This window comes from Sorex araneus, chromosome 10 (assembly GCF_027595985.1).
Source record: "Sorex araneus isolate mSorAra2 chromosome 10, mSorAra2.pri, whole genome shotgun sequence".
In the NCBI taxonomy this organism is placed as follows: Eukaryota; Metazoa; Chordata; class Mammalia; order Eulipotyphla; family Soricidae; genus Sorex; species Sorex araneus.
Window position 1 is genome coordinate 17,807,218 of NC_073311.1, and position 19,424 is coordinate 17,826,641.

The 19,424-nt window shown below is 37.7% G+C and overlaps 1 protein-coding gene across 1 annotated transcript in view; it reads right to left on the reverse strand.

Annotated features, from left to right (window-relative positions):
- CAPS2 (calcyphosine 2) overlaps positions 1-18,666 on the reverse strand; it is a 59,122-nt gene extending 40,456 nt beyond the window's left edge. Inside the window, exons 1-6 of the mRNA XM_055118397.1 lie at positions 18,609-18,666; positions 10,720-10,836; positions 7,817-7,863; positions 5,628-5,673; positions 3,728-3,904; positions 2,595-2,717 (exon numbers count right to left, since the gene is read on the reverse strand). Of these exons, the coding sequence (XP_054974372.1) occupies positions 2,595-2,717; positions 3,728-3,904; positions 5,628-5,673; positions 7,817-7,863; positions 10,720-10,794 (468 nt within the window). The 5' untranslated portion in view covers positions 10,795-10,836; positions 18,609-18,666. The remainder of the gene's footprint in view (positions 1-2,594; positions 2,718-3,727; positions 3,905-5,627; positions 5,674-7,816; positions 7,864-10,719; positions 10,837-18,608) is intronic.
- Between the last annotated feature and the right edge of the window lie 758 nt (positions 18,667-19,424).

A 19,424-nucleotide genomic window follows, 5' to 3' on the forward strand; every position in this document is an offset into this window, starting at 1 on the left:
TCTGTGTATACTTACTTATAAATTAAATTAAGAATTTACTTGTACCTTTAAAAAATAAATCATCAGTATTTATTTCAGTAGAATTCATTTATTTACATAAATATTTCCTTGGAAAAAATTAATGAAGGCTATAATAATAAAGTAAAATGCAATTATGATGAATTTGAACATATTGCCTCTAATAAAGCAGTTGCAAGGGAAAAAAGTCTGCTAAGACCACATGACTTTGGATTATACCAAGAATAATACATACTGAGTTTTAAGGATTGCGAATGTTCAGTTCATGGAAAATTTAGGGAATATAGTAGATGAATCATATGGAGCAGGATTTTTGCCTAATATTTTGCTCAAGCTTTTTTGTTTTGTTTTGTTTTTATTTGTTTTGGGCCCACACCCGGCTGTGCTTCTGGCTTACTCTTGGCTCCGTGCTCAGCAACCACTTCTTGTGGGGATCAGATCACATGGGGTTCCAGGGATATAACTCAGACGACTGCAAGCAAGGCAAACACCCAACCCACTTTCCTATCATTCCGGTCCCTAATTTGCCTTATAAAATAGCCTTATAAAGTCCACACCTAGCAATTCTCAGGGGTTACTCCTGGCCTTGAACTCAGGAATCACTCCTAGTCTGGTAGTGCTTAGCGGACCACATGGGTTGCCAGAGATTGAAACCAGGTGGGCCCCCTGCAAAGCAAGCACCACACCAGCTGTACTAGTTCTCGGTCCCTAAAAGTATCTTTTATGTTAAAGATAATCACTGTTACTGTCACTGTCATTCCATTGCTCATCAATTTGCTTGAATGGGCACCAGTAACATCTCCATTTTGAGACTTGTTGTTACTGTTTTTGGCATACCAAATACGCCACGGGTAGCTTGCCAGGCTCTGCATTGTGGATGAGATACTCTCGGTAGCTTGCCAGGCTCTCCAAGAGGGGTGGAGGAATCCAACTCATGTTGGCCGCATGCAAGGCAAATGCCCTACCACTGTGCTATTGCTCCAGCCCATCTATCCCAAAGATAGTTGGAAATTGTCACTTTGAACAAGAACTGAGTGCTGAAAGTAGATAAAGAGACAAACATGATAAGCTTATACTGGTGAGAAATGGTATATTTAAATGTAATATAGAAAATAATGTGCATATGGTTTGGGTAAAAATATGTATATATAACAGGAACCTGTAATACTAAAGCAGGTAGGATGGTTGCCTAGCACAGGGATGACCAGGGTTCGATCCCCAGCACCTCATATGGTCCCTCAAGCTCAATCAAGAATGATCCCTGAGCAAAGAACCAGCAGTAAGACCAGAGTTCTCCCGGGTGTGGCCCAATACCTGATATATATGTACAGATATGTGCATAAATACATATAGATATGAAAACAAATTAGCAACATTTACAGAAAACTATCTACCGGGTTCAGTGATTCATTATATATTATTGTACACTCAAAATGCATTAATACTAGATAACTGCAGTCCAAATAAAATATGCAATGACCTTCTCATCAATGATAATAATAATAAAACTGGTAAAAATCAATATTGCTATATTATTATTTTAGCTACATAAACCTATTTTTCAAAATTCTTAGATATCACAAACTGGTATTCCATCAATTCAATATTGATATGTCTAAAATCTGACTCAATAGGGAGACCAGTGTACTCCACATTAAGCAATTTGATCTGATTACACTCAGACACTATAAAAATGTAATTATCCACCCGCCCCCTAAGAGCTCCAGCAGTTGCCATTTTATAGAAGCCAGCAAGAAGCATCAGATACGAGCTGTGGTGATGGTAAATCCCAAGTCTTGAGGGACAGGGGAGGAGTGGGCCAGCCTTCCCCTCACCCGGATGGATGCAGAGATGACGCCACATCTGCCCACCGTCTACTTAAACTCCCATGTGGCCACAATCCAGAGACACACACAGAAATCTCCGACCCGAGCAACTTGCCTCAGAGATGGCCCAAGACTTTGCAATAGGCCTTCTCCGCTGGGCCACTCCAGACGGGGCCAGGTGCTGTCCCACCGCCTGCCTCTAAGAGCTCCAGTTGTCACCATTTTCTAGAAGCCAGCAAGAAGCACTAGCTCCCACGTGGCCACAATTAGAGACACACACAAGAATCTTGGACATGAGCAACCTGAGGCAGCAATTTCTTCAGACACTAATTATTAAAATCTTAGAATTCCTAGAGCGACATTATATTATATCCATAACAAGCAATACAAAACACATTGTCTAGCAATTGTATTTTCGGCAGATATAAGGGGAGGTAGGACTGGTCTCGAAATATCGAAGGATGATGCCCAAAAGGTCCACTAACATAGTCAGAAAGCCAACAAAACTGAACAGCATTAAACTAAGGTTTTACAAATTCTCAACAAAGCAAGACAATTTTTTTACACTTTTTGTAATGCACCAATTGTAAAAAGTCAGAATTCAGTTCATACAATAATAAATGTTCACCTCAATCCAAATTTAATTTCTATCACTATTAAATTAAAGGCTTATAAAATACCAGAGCAAATTATATTAATGGCTTATCAAATAAACAAAAATACTGGTATTACCAAAAAATACTGACTTACAGCATGAGATTTTCTTGTACTGTGTTGCAAATTGCAAGGGTTATCTGCAAAACCGAGCTGTAAGAGGACTTTCCTATCAAAATTGGTGAGATCATCCACAAGGGCTTCTTCACATTGTATACTCTACAAAGAAAAGCAGTCAATAAACACACACACACATACACACACAGTATATTATTATTCCAGTGAAAAGTAGCACTGTCTGTAGCACTGTCCTCCTGCTGTTCATTGATTTGCTCAAGCGGGAACCAGTAATGTCTCCATTATAAGACTTGTTACTGATTTTGGCATATTGAATACACCACGGGTAGCTTGCCAGGCTCTGCCGTTCAAGTGAGATACTCTTGGTAGTTTGCAGGGCTCTCCGAGAGGGATAGAGTAATTGAACCCGGGTTGGCCACGTGCAGGCAAATGCCCTACCCACTGTGCTATTGCTCCGCCCTGATAAAAAGTAAACTTTAGTATTGTATTATAATAGTCTCCTCTTTATGGCCACTATAAGCTATGTTTTAAAACTTTTCAATATTAAGAATTACTTTTCTCATTTGTTTATGGAAAGTCATTAATTTATTATGTTCACTTTGTTCAAAATTCATGGATGTGAATTTATATATACTTAGCATTCTATGAAAACATAATAATTCCAGTAACTTACAGTTAAAAATGATCTCCCTGAGTAAAGCACAAGACGGTGATCAAGTGATGACAGTCTTAGCAGAAACTAGAATAATTGTAAAACCAAAACTAACTTTTCAACTTCAAAATTTAGAATTTGAGACCAACAGAGTTCAGGAAAGCCATATGTAAAATCTTATTTCTAATTCAAAGAAAAATGGAAACTACTGACAGAAAAAAAGGATAACTATATCATCTGACTAAAGTAAACTTTAGTATTGTATTATAATGGTATAATAGACTAACGTATAATAGACTAAAGTATTCAATACTGAAAATGGGGATAATAACCCCTTTGTGTTGTGAAGAATAAGCTAGTTAATGCAAGAAAACACTTACAATAGTCACTGATACAGAAGATGCTATACTAACAGCAAGACATATCAGAATTTAAAAATGTTTCCACAATATGCCTACTGTTTTGTTTTGTTAGAATTTTATAAAGCTTCATTTATTACCTTGTCTTCTATCTTGTGTCTTAGAGACTGCTGATGTGTAATACTTGATTTTCTTTTTTCTGCATTCTTGTGATTATACTGCTTACGGTCCTCTTTCATTTCACCTTCATATTGCTGATAACTCGGTTTATATTTGTCTGTTGGAGTTGGCAAATTTTCAGGTATTATATCTTGCTCCTAAAAGTAAAAAATAACACAATTTAATCACCAACAAAAAGAAAATAACTACTCAATTTCCTTAAAAAGTATACATGTTATTCATTTGCCGTCTGCTTATGGCTAAGAAACTGACCTCTGCAACTTATGTTCTAATCAAAGATAATATTCATAATTTATTTCAGTGCCAGTAATTTACCATAGGGTATCAAACATGCAAAGATGTAGGATAACAGTAGTTTGTCCTTTTTGCCTTGCCACAGGGAGCTTAGGTTTATTGGGTTATTCTGATCACAGTGCTCCCATTCCTCTGCATTTACTTGTAACCTCTTTCTTTGTATTCTGCTTCCCCAACTGGTCAATCACTTTTATCTCCTAATCAGACTGTTAACTTGTAAATACTGCTTTTCTCTTCTCCTTAAATCCTTTGCATAGTTAATTCAGAGTAATTTCCTTTTTTATGGACACAGGAAGACAGTTAATGCTATGTTTTTGTAACTTGGGAGTTAATTGACTCTGGATGACATTCACTCCTGGGCATTTGTTCTCTCAACTTAAGCCTCAGTTTCCCTTGCTTCCTAGCACCCCAAAAGCAGGGTCCCGATAAGGGACTGAATGGGCTCAGGGCATGTAGCTATGGGCTATCTTGGCAACAAAATGGGCCTGGCTAAAGTGCCATAATACTTAACTGTAAGTTAAGAGCATAGTCATGGACAAATTCTGTAATGATCCAAAAAGTACAGCTAAGATAGATAGGACCCTGCTAGGGTTAGGAAAGATTAATCTGGCCTGAGCACTGTAGTCTGAGATCTACAGTGAGATGTCCCCAAGAGAGCCACACTACAAGCTTAATGTATTTCTTACTGTGTCCATACAAAATAACTATATTTAGAAGTAGAATTAAGATGTTAATTAAGTTATTGATATAAGGAAAAAAAATATTGACATCCAAATCTGAATGGGAAGAGCAAGCTGAGACAAAAGTTCAAGATGAAATCTGTAGCATGATATTGAGTAGAGAATCACACATGCAATTTGTCAAAAATGAGACTGAGGAGAACATAATTAGAGTCAGATATAGGACAGAAACTAACAAAGAAGAGAAATCTCTTCTCAGAACACTCGTCAGAGCTGTCATGAGAAAAAGACATAGAATATGATTTGAATTCTTCAAATATCCAAAATATATCTTGGAATAAGTATAACTACTTAGTCTACAGCATTAAGAAATTTAACATTTTTTTAAAAAAACAGCATTAAAATAGCAAAATTCAATCGGTAGTTTACCTTTTTTGTTTTTTTAAATTCTGGATTCCCTACTAGGATCAATGTATATTTTACCAATTTCATGATATAGTTTTAAAAAGCATCCCTATGTAAGAATAAAATGTAAAATAAAGTGATTTTATAAATAGTACTGTTCTAGATTTTAATACATAAAACAAAATAAAGACATAACATTTTTGAAATTAATAAAGTGCTAAAATTCACACTGTAAATGTGAAAGTTGGTAATAAATACATACTAACCAGTACTAACCAGGTTCATTTAGATTATGCTAAATATGCAGTATTTGACATGGTATGACACAGCCAAGAATAAAAGATTAATTTTATGCATTAAAATCAATATTCACTATATTAACTGGAAAATCTAAAATATCATTCTAAAGTAAAATTCAGTGTAACATTAGCTATGTAACACTACATTCAAATTCTTATATTAAATACCAAGTAAAAGTTACCTCATCATCAGAGTCAACAAGGCTTCTCAAATCGAGTCGAGGGACCCTGAAAGTATGCATCCCATAACTTTAATACATGAGACTTTAATATACATAGACATAAATGTATATATACATATATGTACATATACATATTATGGTATGTCTTAATTATGGCATTGGTTAAGTTCAGGAATTTCTGAGTTGGATGTAAATAAAGCATTATTAAAAATATCTACTAAAAACAAAATAAAGACAAAAACACATAATTTTAAAAATTAATTTATTGTACTTCATTGTTATCTGTGTTCTTAAGTTTACTGAAAGCTACTTTAATGATAATCATCAAATTTAATGTAATTATAATAAAATGTTAGGTGTATTTCTACTTAAGTCTGTGCTCAGTGATGTTACTTATAGTTCAAAATCAGCTATGGTGAAATTATTTACACCAAAATTAATAAATGCTATGAATTAGGATCTGATTTACTATTTTGTTAGCTTCTCAAACTTAAGGCACTGTTAGAGAAAACATTACTAGTTCAGATTAAAGTTTGAAAGGTATCTACAAATGTTATACTGTAAATACCAAAATACTGAGAAACCATTGTTAAAGTACTCAAAACTATTATTTAATTCAATAAAAGAATCACTCACATTTTTCTACAATAAATGAAAAAAACCAACCAACATTCATGTTGGATTTACTCTGGTTCACTGATTGCAGCTTATGTGATATACAGTTTATCTAAAACAAAGAAGCACTCTGTACGAATAACTTAACTAGGTAAAATGTACAAAAGTTTATATACATCAATTATATGAGTAAAATTTGTAGTTATATTAATATATACTTAATTTTATTTATAATTCACAAGTAAAATTTATGATTAGCTGAAGTGATAGTAGAGCGGGTAGAGTATTTGCCTTGCACAAGGCCAACCCAGATTCAATTCCTAGTACCCCATATGGTCCCCCAAGTATCGCCAGGAGTAATTCCTGAATGCAAAATCAGGAGTGACCCCCGTGCATCGCCAGGTGTGAGATCCCAAAAAAGGCAAAACAATAATAAAATAAAATAAATTTCTTTTGGCTTTTTGGGTCACACCTGGCGATGCACAGGGGTTACTCCTGGTTCATGCACTCAGGAATTACTCCTGGCAGTGCTCGGGGGATCATATGGGAAGCTGGGAATTGAACCTGGATCGGCCGCGTGCAAGGCAAATGCCTTACCCGCTGTGCTATCGCTCCAGCCCTGAAAATAAAATTTGTGGTTAATATAGAACTACTTTCAGAAAATCAGTTGGCAAATATTTATCAGCACACCATTGATTTTTATATACTCAATGTCTTGCATCTAACACTTGCACTAACTATTCTTTGTCTAGAAGAATATACAGGTACCTGTAATGTACAACTACACAAAATAACTGACATTTGCCCAGTGAATTTCACTTAGACTAATACATTTAAAAAAATCTAATTCCTATTTTCTAAGAAACACTGTAGTTTAAAATACTTGAAAAAACATTACAATCATATCCTCCCACATCTTAAAAGACAAAAATGTAAAGTATAAACATAAATTGTTGTATTCTATCCCCTAAATATAACCATTTTAAGGAGACTGAGAAAATGATGTTATTTCAAGGTAAACTGCTAAGACTCATATATATATATCTATACCATAAATCTGTTTTTACTATTTTAGTTAAAATGCAGAATTTTATATATCTCTGTAGAAAATGCATTTAAATAAATACTATAAAATAATTTTACTTTTTAATATAAGCATAGGAATAATATTAAAGTAAAACTAAGATCAAACTACCCTTCATCTTATGGTACCATCATAAGATCTATTTTCAGGGCTGCAGAGTGAGTATGGGCTTAAGATTCTTGCCTTGCATGCAGCCAAACGTGCTTGATGCTAAGCACATCTCATGGTCCCTTGAACACATTATGAGTGATGCCTGAACACGGAGCCAGTAATGATCCTTGAGCATCACCATGTGTGCCCAATAGCCCAAATAAAAATTACTTTTAATTTAGCATAGAAATCTTCAGTTCTTCCACATGTATATAAAACTTTCTTTGATTCAGTTAAAACCACAATATAGAATTCTGTTTTTAGAAAGTTGATAAAGTATGGAAATATTTATAATTTAATTAAACAGTAAGCACTTCGAGTATAAAGAAATGTGACTTACACAGGTAGGCAAGAACTCTGGATTGCCTGTGATTTGGAAGTCCATCCCTGCATTAAACAGAATTTAAAAATTCAGAATCAGGAAATACACATCCTTGACATTGTAAAATTAATGAACTTGTTGACTATAATTTTTCTAAGTAAAATTCATCTAAGAAATATTCATTGAGGCCCTCTCTGTTCTGGGAGACTGTAAGGATATGACAGACAGAACAGATAATTCTTAGCATAGAACAATCCGCTGGGAAGGACACTCACTAATATAAGTAATAATAAGATGACAACCCCATCCCCCTGACACCCCCGCCCAAAAGGGCAGTAACGACAAAGCAGCTACAGACAGTAAAAGTACCGACTCGAAAGAATTGAGGAAATTTTTTAAAAACAAAACTAGAACCTTTAAATGGAGTTCTGAAGGTTGAGTAGGAGTTACCCAGATGAAAGAAGAGAGAAAACTGCCTCAGCCAGGAGGAACAAAGTGTGCTCCTCAGAGGAGCCAGCCCACAGGCAAGCGCTGGCAGTTGGTACAGCACTCAATCCAGAGTGTGAGGAGGAAGTGGGTAGGCTCTCCATTATCATGCAAGATAATGAACTTGGACCTAATCCTAAAAGGTAACAGGAGGCTGATTCAGGATTTAAGTAAGGAACTGACCTGTGTATGTCTGCAAGTGTTTGGTCCTAGTTACTGCCCAAAAGTTGTGTAAAGACCCCAAAATTACAGTGATTTTAGCCACTATGGAATAAAAACTATGCATGAGCCTTGGAGAAAATTCAGTTAATAAAAGCAGGAAATAATTCACCCATCCACACTTAGTTATTTCTGAAATGTTATTGAACTGCTCATTTTTCTGACACTGATAACAAGTATAGAAATTATACAAAGTACTGAGCTACATCAGTCATTTGAGTATAAGAGTAAATGAAAAAAGCAAAGGACTCTACCCTGTGTAAACTGTAAATATTTCAAAAGTAAAATGTAAAAATATAAACCTATAAAACTATAATGTAAATGGAGAAATAGACATACATCACTCAAAATAGCAGTAGATCTTCCCACATCACGAATCAAATAATTTTCTTAACTATGAGGAAACATAATACCGTCTAACTTTAGGAAGAAAAGATGAATATAACAGAGCTGTAATATTTGTAATAATCATTTAGATCATCCTCAGATCATTACCCAGAAAGTGTTGTAATAGATTTATTACATGTTAATAAATGTTTTAGAATGTGAGTTATTGCCCACTCACAGAAGCGCAGCTGCGGCACATGTCTTCACCTCTACACAACTCACGATAAACCTATAAAGATATCCTAGTGGGCTCCTAACACACAAAAACACACAGGAAATCACTCCAAAATGTAAAGTTCATAATGGTAAAGCAACACAGAAACCCAACAGACTTGGTGAGAAGATGCTAGTGCACCTGACCCTGCCAGTAATAATGAGCTACATAACCTCTCTGATAAGGTTGAGAATGGAACTGTTAAGGGTACATAAGGAGTTCATAGAATCTGAGTTATCATTGTTGTCTAATCCCAACAAAATTCTACTAGCCAAATCCAAATAAAGACAACTAAATTATAGCCCATAAATCCTTAAAACAGGGACCAACAAACTATGATCCAGCTCCATTTATGTAAATAAAGTTTTATTATAACACAAACACACTCATTTATTTGTCAAATGTCTATGTATCTTCTCTACATAACAGGAGATCTGAATGGTTACAAAAGAAATATCAGGGACAGTACAGACAAAGCATTTACTTCTTGCCTCTTTACTTCTAAAAATATATCTACATATATTCTTCCTTCCTTCCTTCCTTCCTTCCTTCCTTCCTTCCTTCCTTCCTTCCTTCCTTCCTTCCTTCCTTCCTTCCTTCCTTCTTTTGCCACACTCAGCAATGCTCAGGGCTTACTTCAAGTTTTTTTCTCAGGGATCTCTCCTGGCAGGGTTTGGGGGAGCACAAGAGGTACCTAGAATGAACCTAGCTTGCAAGTCAATGGTCTTTATACCTGGATATCATACTATTTTTCCAGTCTCTTTTATTGTCTTTCTTAAAAATATTTATTTTTCAGAATATATAACTTTTTAGAATGAAATGTTACCATAATTCCTCAAATAGCCAGTGATCCGATACATGCACAGCCTCTCATTAAAACATCCCTCTGCTATACATTTTTTTCACAGTTGATGAACCTACACTGAAACAAAAACAACTAAGGAAAGAAGGGGAAGAATAAAAACAAAGAGTTACATAGATAGAAAGACAGACAGACAGAGAAAGACAGAGAGAGACAGAGATGTTATAATGTCAAAGGTTTGTTGTAAGGATTTAAAAAGTTGTAGATTACTGAAATATTTATCAAGGTCACTGAGAAAGAGCTAAAATCAAATATTTGAAATAATAACAATAAAGAGACACATCACTTTATGTACTTCAAAACCAATTTTCTGAATTATTCAATTTTGCACTGGATAAAGGGATAAAGTAGCTTAAGACTTGCAATCCACATAATAATGATTATTACTATTGAGAAGAACAAAAAGTCTAATAATAGAATCTTGTGTTCTTTTCCTACCAAGTATAAATATTTTCTCCTTCTCTCTATTATTTTTACTTTTTCACATATTCAGCAGGCATACACAAATAATTTTTAATAACTATGTGAGGAAATAAGAAAACAAGGAGAGTAAGCATAATTAAAAACATAAAACTAATTCAAGCACTGACCTATTTTCAAGTTATAGTTATCTTCAGTTCTGTACTTGAATTTTTCAAATCTAGACATACCCACTCTAAATCACTTTAGTTAAATCATGAAAACATTAGGAAGTCAGAAAATGAGATAATGTATCATCTTACATACAAGAGAAATATTACATAATATACATACTTGTTGTGGCTTCTTTTTTCCAGGAAATGGAAGGATCACAGGAGAAGCAGCAACTCCTTTAACCTCTAAATCCATTCAAGTTCATATATTTTCATATATTTGCATGCAAAATATTCACTGAAAAAGGTAAAATATATATAAAATGACCAATTTAAATGTTAATTTTAAATAAGTCATATACATTGTATAACAATAACAAAGGGGGAAATCATGTCATTAATCATTTTAACTTCATTCAACAAAATCAACTATTTGTCTGTCAATTACTTCCTAAGTGGCAACATTTACAAAGCAAACACTAGTGTGAAGGGTGCAACCTCCTCATCAATGCATGTTAACTCTAGACTCAGAAATATCACCCAACATGACAAAGACTGCAGTTAAGGTTTTTGAGATTCCAAAATTATCCTGAGCCCACTGTAATCACTGGGACCCTCCCATAAGGGAGGAAAATCATTAGAATAAAAAAAAAGAGAAAACACGAGAATATAAAGTCTGTCTTGGGAACAAAGATGCTGCAGAGTTGACTGAAGCTAAAGGAAGATTTTAGGAGCAGTTGAAGACAGAAGTCAGGAGTCAGAAGAAGGAAGATCCCAGATGAAATAAGACTTGCAAACATCTCATTTAACACTGTAGAATTCATTCTGTGTTTCTGAACTCCAGAATTACAAAGCAATGGATTTATGTTTGTATATACTGATGTAGGCAGGATAGGGAAGGTCCCTTCCCAAGGCAATGGCAAAGATTTCCTGGGAAGAAATAGCGGCGAAGTTGCTGCAAGAAACTGATAAGACCCTCAGAAGAAAAGAGGAAAAAACAGGAACTAAGGCCCGATAAAACCTTTATCCTATGCTTATATATATGTGTGTGTGTGTGTATATATTGCTTTTAAAAAAAACACACACAACAATTTGGTGGTTTCTGGGATATGATTGTGCCAGAGCTGATATTTTAAGAAAGTATCAGCTATTCTACTATTCTACTTTTCAAATTGGGGACAGTGTGCCACTGTTAGCTATTCCTCATTGGGCACAGAATGTGTATGCCTTTGTAGTCAAAGTTTAATATTCATACCCACTATGGCATGAAGACACTCATAAAAGCTAGAGGATACAGAACAATCTTGGAGCACTGTCAGGTCTGGTGTTTCAAATAGAGCCTGTTACTCTGTCTTCTGGCAGAGTCTCTTGCCCTCTTGCCTGGTTGTCTTCACCAAGGCCCAACAGAGGGTGGGTTGAGTTTCCCTCCCTGCCCCAAGCAGAGCCCCAGCACCTGAAGACCTCCGGAACCCAGCCACAGCCATGCTCAAGGCCCCTCTCCACACGTTCGGACAAGCCTAATCATGAAGGAACCGGCAGAGGAACCCAGGTGTGCGGGACCCGGGGACTAAGATCTCCAAGCCTGCTCAGATTAGGACTGGGCCTCTTCCACCCAGATCCCCAATTTTCTAGTAGCTAGGCGGTCACATCCAGAAACCCAGAAACTGCCCCCTCCCCCCCCACACACCCCTAACCCCCACCCGTGTAATCCCATCAATGACCAACATCCAGAGACTATAAAACCAAGCTCCTGGAAGCGCCCAGCCATGGCATCTTACCCTCTGAAAACCTGACAAGCTGACAAGCTAGCAGGAGTTTTCCTGCCTGCATGGGAGAGTCTGGAAAGTTCCCCTTGGCATATTCATATGCCAAGTACAATAACAATGATGGGTCTCATTCTCCTGATCTTGAAAGAGCCTCTAATGTGGCACCGTTGGGAAGGACAAGTAAAGAGAGGCTGCTGAAATCTCAGGGCTAGGACGAACGGAGGCATTACTAGGCCTGCTCAAGCTAATCGAGGATCAAAGGGATGATAGTGATAGTGATAGTGAAGGTTGATAAGACCCTCACCCATCTACAGCCACAGACCCAGGGAAGCTCCTGCAGAACCAAAAGCCAAGAAAGGAATTTCAAAGATCATCACTACTCCCTATCACCCTGGTAACTGCCTTAGCAACAGACTTTGACTTAGGTAGAAGCCCCACATGGGGGCAGGTTGGAGAGACCCTATAAAGGTCACCTTGAACAAAGGAAAGGCGCACATATGCTGCCCGAGCCCATGTGCTGCTTGTGCCCATATGGCCGAGCATATGAGGTGCCTGAGCAAGTGTCGCCCCCATCTTCCTACTTGAGATGTGTACTTTCATGCTTTCATGTCTAATGCAGGGATGTGTGTAGGGGTCTCACGGCACTTGGAGAAGCCCAAACCCAGGTTCTCTCTTGAGCATGTTACTCTTCACTCTCTCTCTCTCACTTTCTTTCCCTCCTTCCCTTCAAAATCTCCAAATAAAAACTAATTTCACTGCTGCTCTAAATTTCCTGAAATTTCTTTCTTTGAGGTGAGATAAGAACCCAGTAACCCTGGGTCTCAAGCGGCAGAGGTGGATCGGGAGAAAGTGACCGTCTTTCTCCTCCCCTCTTCACATGAGCCACCCGTGGGGCCCACCGACATCAATAATGTTAGAGTCTGGAATCGACCACCCCTCAAGGACAGAGAACAGAGCCGATAATGCAAATCACATAGCAGGGGTTTATTGTTCCAGCTAGCTGGGGTCCGAGTATATGTGGACATTTCAACAAGGATCTCTAACACTAAATTATCGAGTTCTTACACTTTTTTGTCACCCCCCTCCCCAACCCGACATCCAGCCCACTTCCTAACAGTTACATTCCAGAAATATTCCAGGGATGTAATCTACGACAAAAACAGCTGTTTTTTTTTCTGCTTTTCTTGTTCCTGGAAGAAGCCTAGGCCACAAAGCCTGTCACTCACAGCAGTTCTCCAGCTAAGTGGATCCTAACAATACCACTATGATAAGAAAGTGATGCTGGGAACACCAAGTAGAGGATGTCGGGAGGACCCATTTGGGTTGGAAGATGCAAGCTGAAAATAGACTATAGACCCAACATGATGGCCACTCAATACCTCTATTGCAAACTACAACACCCAAAAGGAGAGAGAACAAAAGGGAATGTCCTGCCACAAAGGCAGGGTGGGGTGGGGGGGGGTGGGGTGGCAGTGGTGAGAGGGATATTGGCATCATTGGTGGAGGTGAATGGGCACTAGTAGAGGGATGGGTAAACAATCACTGTATGAGTAAAATGGAAACACAAAAGTTGATAAGTTTGTAACTGTGCATCACAGTGATTCTCTAATAAAAAAATTTTTTAAAAAAAGAAAGTGATGGTCTTATCTACCGCAGTGTTATAAATTTCTTTCGTTTTTTTCTTTTCTTCCCTTTTTTCTTCCTTTTCCTTTCTTCATTTCCTCCTTTGCTTCTTCCTTCTTTTCTTTCTTCCTTGATTCCTTCTTACTCTCCTTTGTTTCTTTCTCTCTTATATTTTTCTTTTTTCCCTTCAGGCATTGAACCCAGTGCCTCACACTTGCAAGTCAAGGGCTTTACCACTAAACAATGTTTCTGACTCTGAATTTATTTTATTTACTCTTTTCCTAGACCTTTAGGAGTTTGATATTGCCAGAATATAGTGATAAAAATGTTTTAACTATCAGTAGTATTTTTCTAAATAAGGACTAAAATGGAGTGAATGATTCAATTAATAATTATAAACTAAGAAATAAAATGCTTGCACAAAACTATTGACAATAATCCATTTGCAAATGTTCAGAAAAACAGATCACATAGATATTTTACCAAGTTTTTAATACTTTTATTTTTAATGAATGTACAGTAAGCCATTAAGCCAGCTTGGAATTAGAGAGGCTGACATTAAAAATTCTCCTTGGGATACTTTCTCATAATGTAAGTTTGGGCTGAAATTTAATCTTTCTGAGCCAATATTTCTAACAACATCAAATTATTTTAAAGACACTTTCTTTCTCATATCTTGTACTATGTTGAACATGGTTAACATTTGAATCACGAAATCTATCATTATTATTAAAATTGTTCCTATAGTTTATTTTATGTCACATAAAATTACCTTACCTGATTGCATTGTCTTACTAACTTACTATTGCCATCTCCATTAGCCCATCCCCTAAAAGTTCCTAAGTCTGGAATTCCACTATGAGTGTGTAGGGAGCCATTTTACCTTACTGATCTTATCCTGTCACTATTTGTTTATCACTAGCTAGCCCCATGCCACACCTAGCAAAGGTTGCCACTCCTAATCTTACTGATCTTATCCTATCAGCATTTATTTATTACTAGCTAAAGCCCGTGCCACACCCTGCATTTCTATTGGGGTCCCGGTGTGCATACTATACCACCTCCTCACAGCAGGGAGGTATAAAATACTGTAACTGCCATAGAATAAATGCCTTTTCTCCCTCCTTCTGTTCTCCCTGCTGAACAGAACGAGACCTCCACATGGACTTCCACATGAGTGTAAAATCAAGAAGACATTAACCAACAATAAAAAGACATCAAACAACAATAAACCTATTCCAAATACAAATAAAATAATAAATTTTAAAAATAGTCCTATTGTGCTACCAATAGCTTTCTTTCTTTTTTTTTTTTTTCAGAAAAATCTGTAACAAAAAAGGAGCTTTATTGGGCTCATAAAGATAATAATGTGCATAAAGGAACTTGAATTTTGTTTGACCTGTTCAATCACCAGCACCACTCTGGGCCCCTGAGCACCCAGGAGAGGTCTCTAAGCATGAACAAAGCCTAAGACCACAGCATTGCTAAGTGCAGCCTCACACACCTAAAGAGAAAAATTAATTTTATAAAATTTATTTCTGGTACGGTGGGGAGAGAGAAAGAGCATCTGTTTGCTTTTAATCACATCACACAATCTATTGCATTTGCTATGATAACTAATGGTCAATAAACTTAGGTGGAGACAGGGATACTAAGCTGTCATTTCTTCATGCATCAGCCATACAATTACACATACCTTAACTATTATAGGCATTTCAGATCACTATAGATCACATTATATCTGCATAATCAGCATACAATAAAAACAGCAAGATTTAAACACTCCAATTTCCAACTCCTCCTTGTCTGTGTACTTCTATAGGCAAACAGTAATCACTCTTCACTGTAATTATCCCTTTTTCTTTTCCCTGAAAAAAATGGCAAGACCTTAAATGTTGGAATATTTCCCCTTTTCCAGCTGCCTTCTGGAGTTTTGTTACAGAAACCTTTTGTCACAGAAACCTAGCTGATCTTTGACCCGGATCTAAGGTGCTAGCCAGAATTGATTTGACTTTGTAGATTCCAGGCTCTGGCCCAGCCTAGTCTTTGGAATGTAAATTTCAGGTGCTGTCTAGTTTGTAATTGACATGTAGATTTCTTGCTGCAGCCCAGCCTGGTCTTTGGGATGTAAATCCGAGTGCTTTCAACCCAAAGAAGGTTTGGTTTTGTTTTTGTATCTTCTTTCCGGGGGCCTAGATTAAGGGCCTGCAGATACAAGAGAATTATGTTGCCTCAATGTCCTTCCTGTAAGATCTTTTGGTGCTTTGGTGACGTCAATGTATTGCGCCTTTTGGAAGGGCCATGATCAATAAAAGGGGGTTCGGAGAGAAGGTGGGGGGGCGTAAAGGTGTAGAGAGGACAGAGAGTGTATAGAGGGAAGACTGGAATAAACTGCAAGTGAGACCAACCACCATGGCTCCGTTCCTTCCTTCGCCTGCCACATCTTCGCCATCAACCTCCCCGGGGTGGGGGAAGCGGCTGGAGGCTACCGAACTCGGGTGGCGGGAGAGACAGCTGCTGCCCTAGGCCCTGTGCCTGGCTCGGTGCGGTGAGGCGTCCCTCCCTCGCCCGCGCCTTTTCTTTTTATTTTTATACACTTAAAGGTTGGCATCTCATGTTTTTAATATAGCAAATATTTAATACTTACATCATAAACGAATAATGTGCAAATGCCTATGCACATTTTAACTTAATCTGTTTCCTTTTCTCTGTACCTAAGAATACATGATCACAATGACAACATATGAATTGTCCTTTAAAAATTACTTATGGCATTTAAAATGCAAATGAAAGCTACTAGATTAGAAGCTTCAAAAAGGCAAGAATTACTGATATGACTCCCCTATATCTCAGCACTTAGAAGGTCTAGAAAAACAGTATTTGTCAAATGAGTGAATTCTGTACATTTTGAGTATTATTTCAAAACTACACAGATTCAAATGGTTCATTGAAGTATAATAGAAATGTTCAAGGGGCATTAATAACATGGGATAGAACGCCTGAATCTGTCCATTCAGAGCAATCAGGCTTCTAATTCCTTGTTTCAAAGAATTTTAAGATAAAGGACTTTAGAGACAAAATCCCTCATTTTTTCTCGCTCGCTCTTTTTTAACCTTCTGATTTTTAAATGAGAACCATGAGACCTTCCCCACCTGCTTCCACACAAAAGTGAATTTTACTTGACAAATGATTTGCCAGTTATTGCTGAGCCTGGATTCAGACTTTCCTATACTGCCCCCTTGCTGGTTCCAGTAGCAGAAAAAGAAAAGTGAAATTAATTCCAGAGTCCTATGAGTATGAGAAACTTAAATTTATAGGAAAATATTCACTCAAAATATATAGCTTGTGAGACTATTGTGGAGTGTATGCCAAGGAGTACTCCAATTCACAAGAACTGAACATTCAGTATTGGCTTCGGATGGGAGAGGTAAGATCAGGAAGCATTTCTGAAACCCTCTCTTTCTACTCAAACTACCATGAGTCAAGTCTAAAGCCTGAAGGCGACTGTGGACCAACGGACATTATTAACAGACATTAATAGACTTAGAGTGTTTTTTTTTCCTTTTTGGGTCACACCTGCGTTGCACAGGGGTTACTTCTCCTGGCTCATGCACTAAGGAATCACTTCTGGTGGTACTCAGGGGACCATGTGAGATGCTGGGAATCGAACTTCGGTTGGCCGTGTGCAAGGCAAATGCCCTACTTGCTGTGCTATCGCTCCAGCCCCCTTACAGTATTATCTTTATGGCTACCAAAGAGAAGTGAAGTCACTTTTCACTACTCTCATTTTTTTTTTTTTTTTTTTTTTTTTTTTTTGCTTTTTGGGTCACACCCAGCGATGCTCAGGGGTTACTCCTGGCTTTGCACTCAGAAATTACTCCTGGCAGTGCTTGGGGGACCATATGGGATGCCGGGGATTGAACCCGGGTCGGCCGCGTGCAAGGCAAACGCCCTACCCGCTGTGCTATCGCTCCGGCCCCTACTATCATTTTTAAAAGATGATTTCTATTTAATATTTTCATCACCTCTCTCTTGATTAGTGAAATGAATAGCTATAATGTTGCCTGTTCCAGAACAGAATTAAACGGAATGTAAAGAATAACCTTCTCACATCTAGCCCATAATCAAGGAGAGAGAAAATAAATGTGTAATACAATTTAGTATTCTAATTTAAAGCAGGTGGAGCCCAAATCTATCTTGTATGGTGGGCAAGACCCAGATACCTGAATGGAACTAGGATCATTCCTAATTTCACACATAGCACCAAGTTTAATCACAAAATTGCGATTAAACTTCAGAGCTCTGATTCCGGAATGAATGCACCATTCTGGGTGGAGACAAAGGCGACAGCCAAGCTGACATGACCCGACAAGCTGGGTGAAGATCTGGTGCAAAATGGGAGGTCTGGGGAAAAAATGAAGAACCCGGGGTTCTTCAGCAGAGAGCTCTCCAGAAACACTGAGGCACAACAAGCTGGGAACAGAATTTCCAGCAAATCTCCAGATTCCAGCTGGTCCAGACCGCGTCTGCGGGTTGCTAAGCAACTGAAGCGCCGCCCAGGGCCTCCCGCCCGCTTCACACTTGCAGGAATAAAAAGTCTAAGAAGTCGCCTGGGCGGGTCCTTCCAACGCTCTTCTTGACCCCAAATTGCAACCTCCCTCCCGTCTGACCCTCTTCCCACCTCCGGGCAGGGTGTCCGGGACAGGTGACTTCTCACCCAACACTTGTCGGGAACCTCCGCGGGGACGAGCTCTGCATCCTCCTAAACCCTGGCGGGGAGCAGGAGCGGACTCACTCCGAGTTTCTTAGGCCCCGGGAAAGGGCTAAAGCCCGGCCCGGATCCACGACGGGGATCGCGTGATTCTTAAGGGAATTTCTTTTAAGGTGGTGCATAGAGTGTAAGCCACGTATTAAGCTATCAGATGATGTTTTGTAGGTCTTGCTTTAAAAAAAAAAATTGTTTTTGTGTTTTGACCACACTTGGCTGTGCTCAGTGTTACTCCCTATTCAGTGCTCCAAATAATGTTTTGAAGGGGAAAAGCTTTAGCATGTGTTAGTATCAGAATGTAAAGATCTTGCAGTGACTTTTTAAAAGATATTCAATATTCTAGATTTATTTTCTACAGACATGGATATAATTCTTTAAATGTATAAGTAAATGCTGATATAATAAAAAAGGAAGAAGTCTAAGAATTAATAAATGTCGATATCTTCTATCTTTAAACTCATCAAAGTTCCACTCCACTCTAATATGCTGTAAATTTCCTGAGTTATACAGTCAATTGTCAGATGCCCAATTTAGAGCCTAATTCAGTTCTCTTTCCACAAACCAGTTTTTCTAATCTGCATTGTCTTTTCAAAATAACCTCTCCCAGGCCCGAGTTTACCTAAATTTATAGATAAGAGATATTTTTGGAATAAAAGTACAAACACATTTTTTTCATGGTTGAACGACTTGATTAATGTAATAACTTTTCAGATTTATTGAAATGTAATT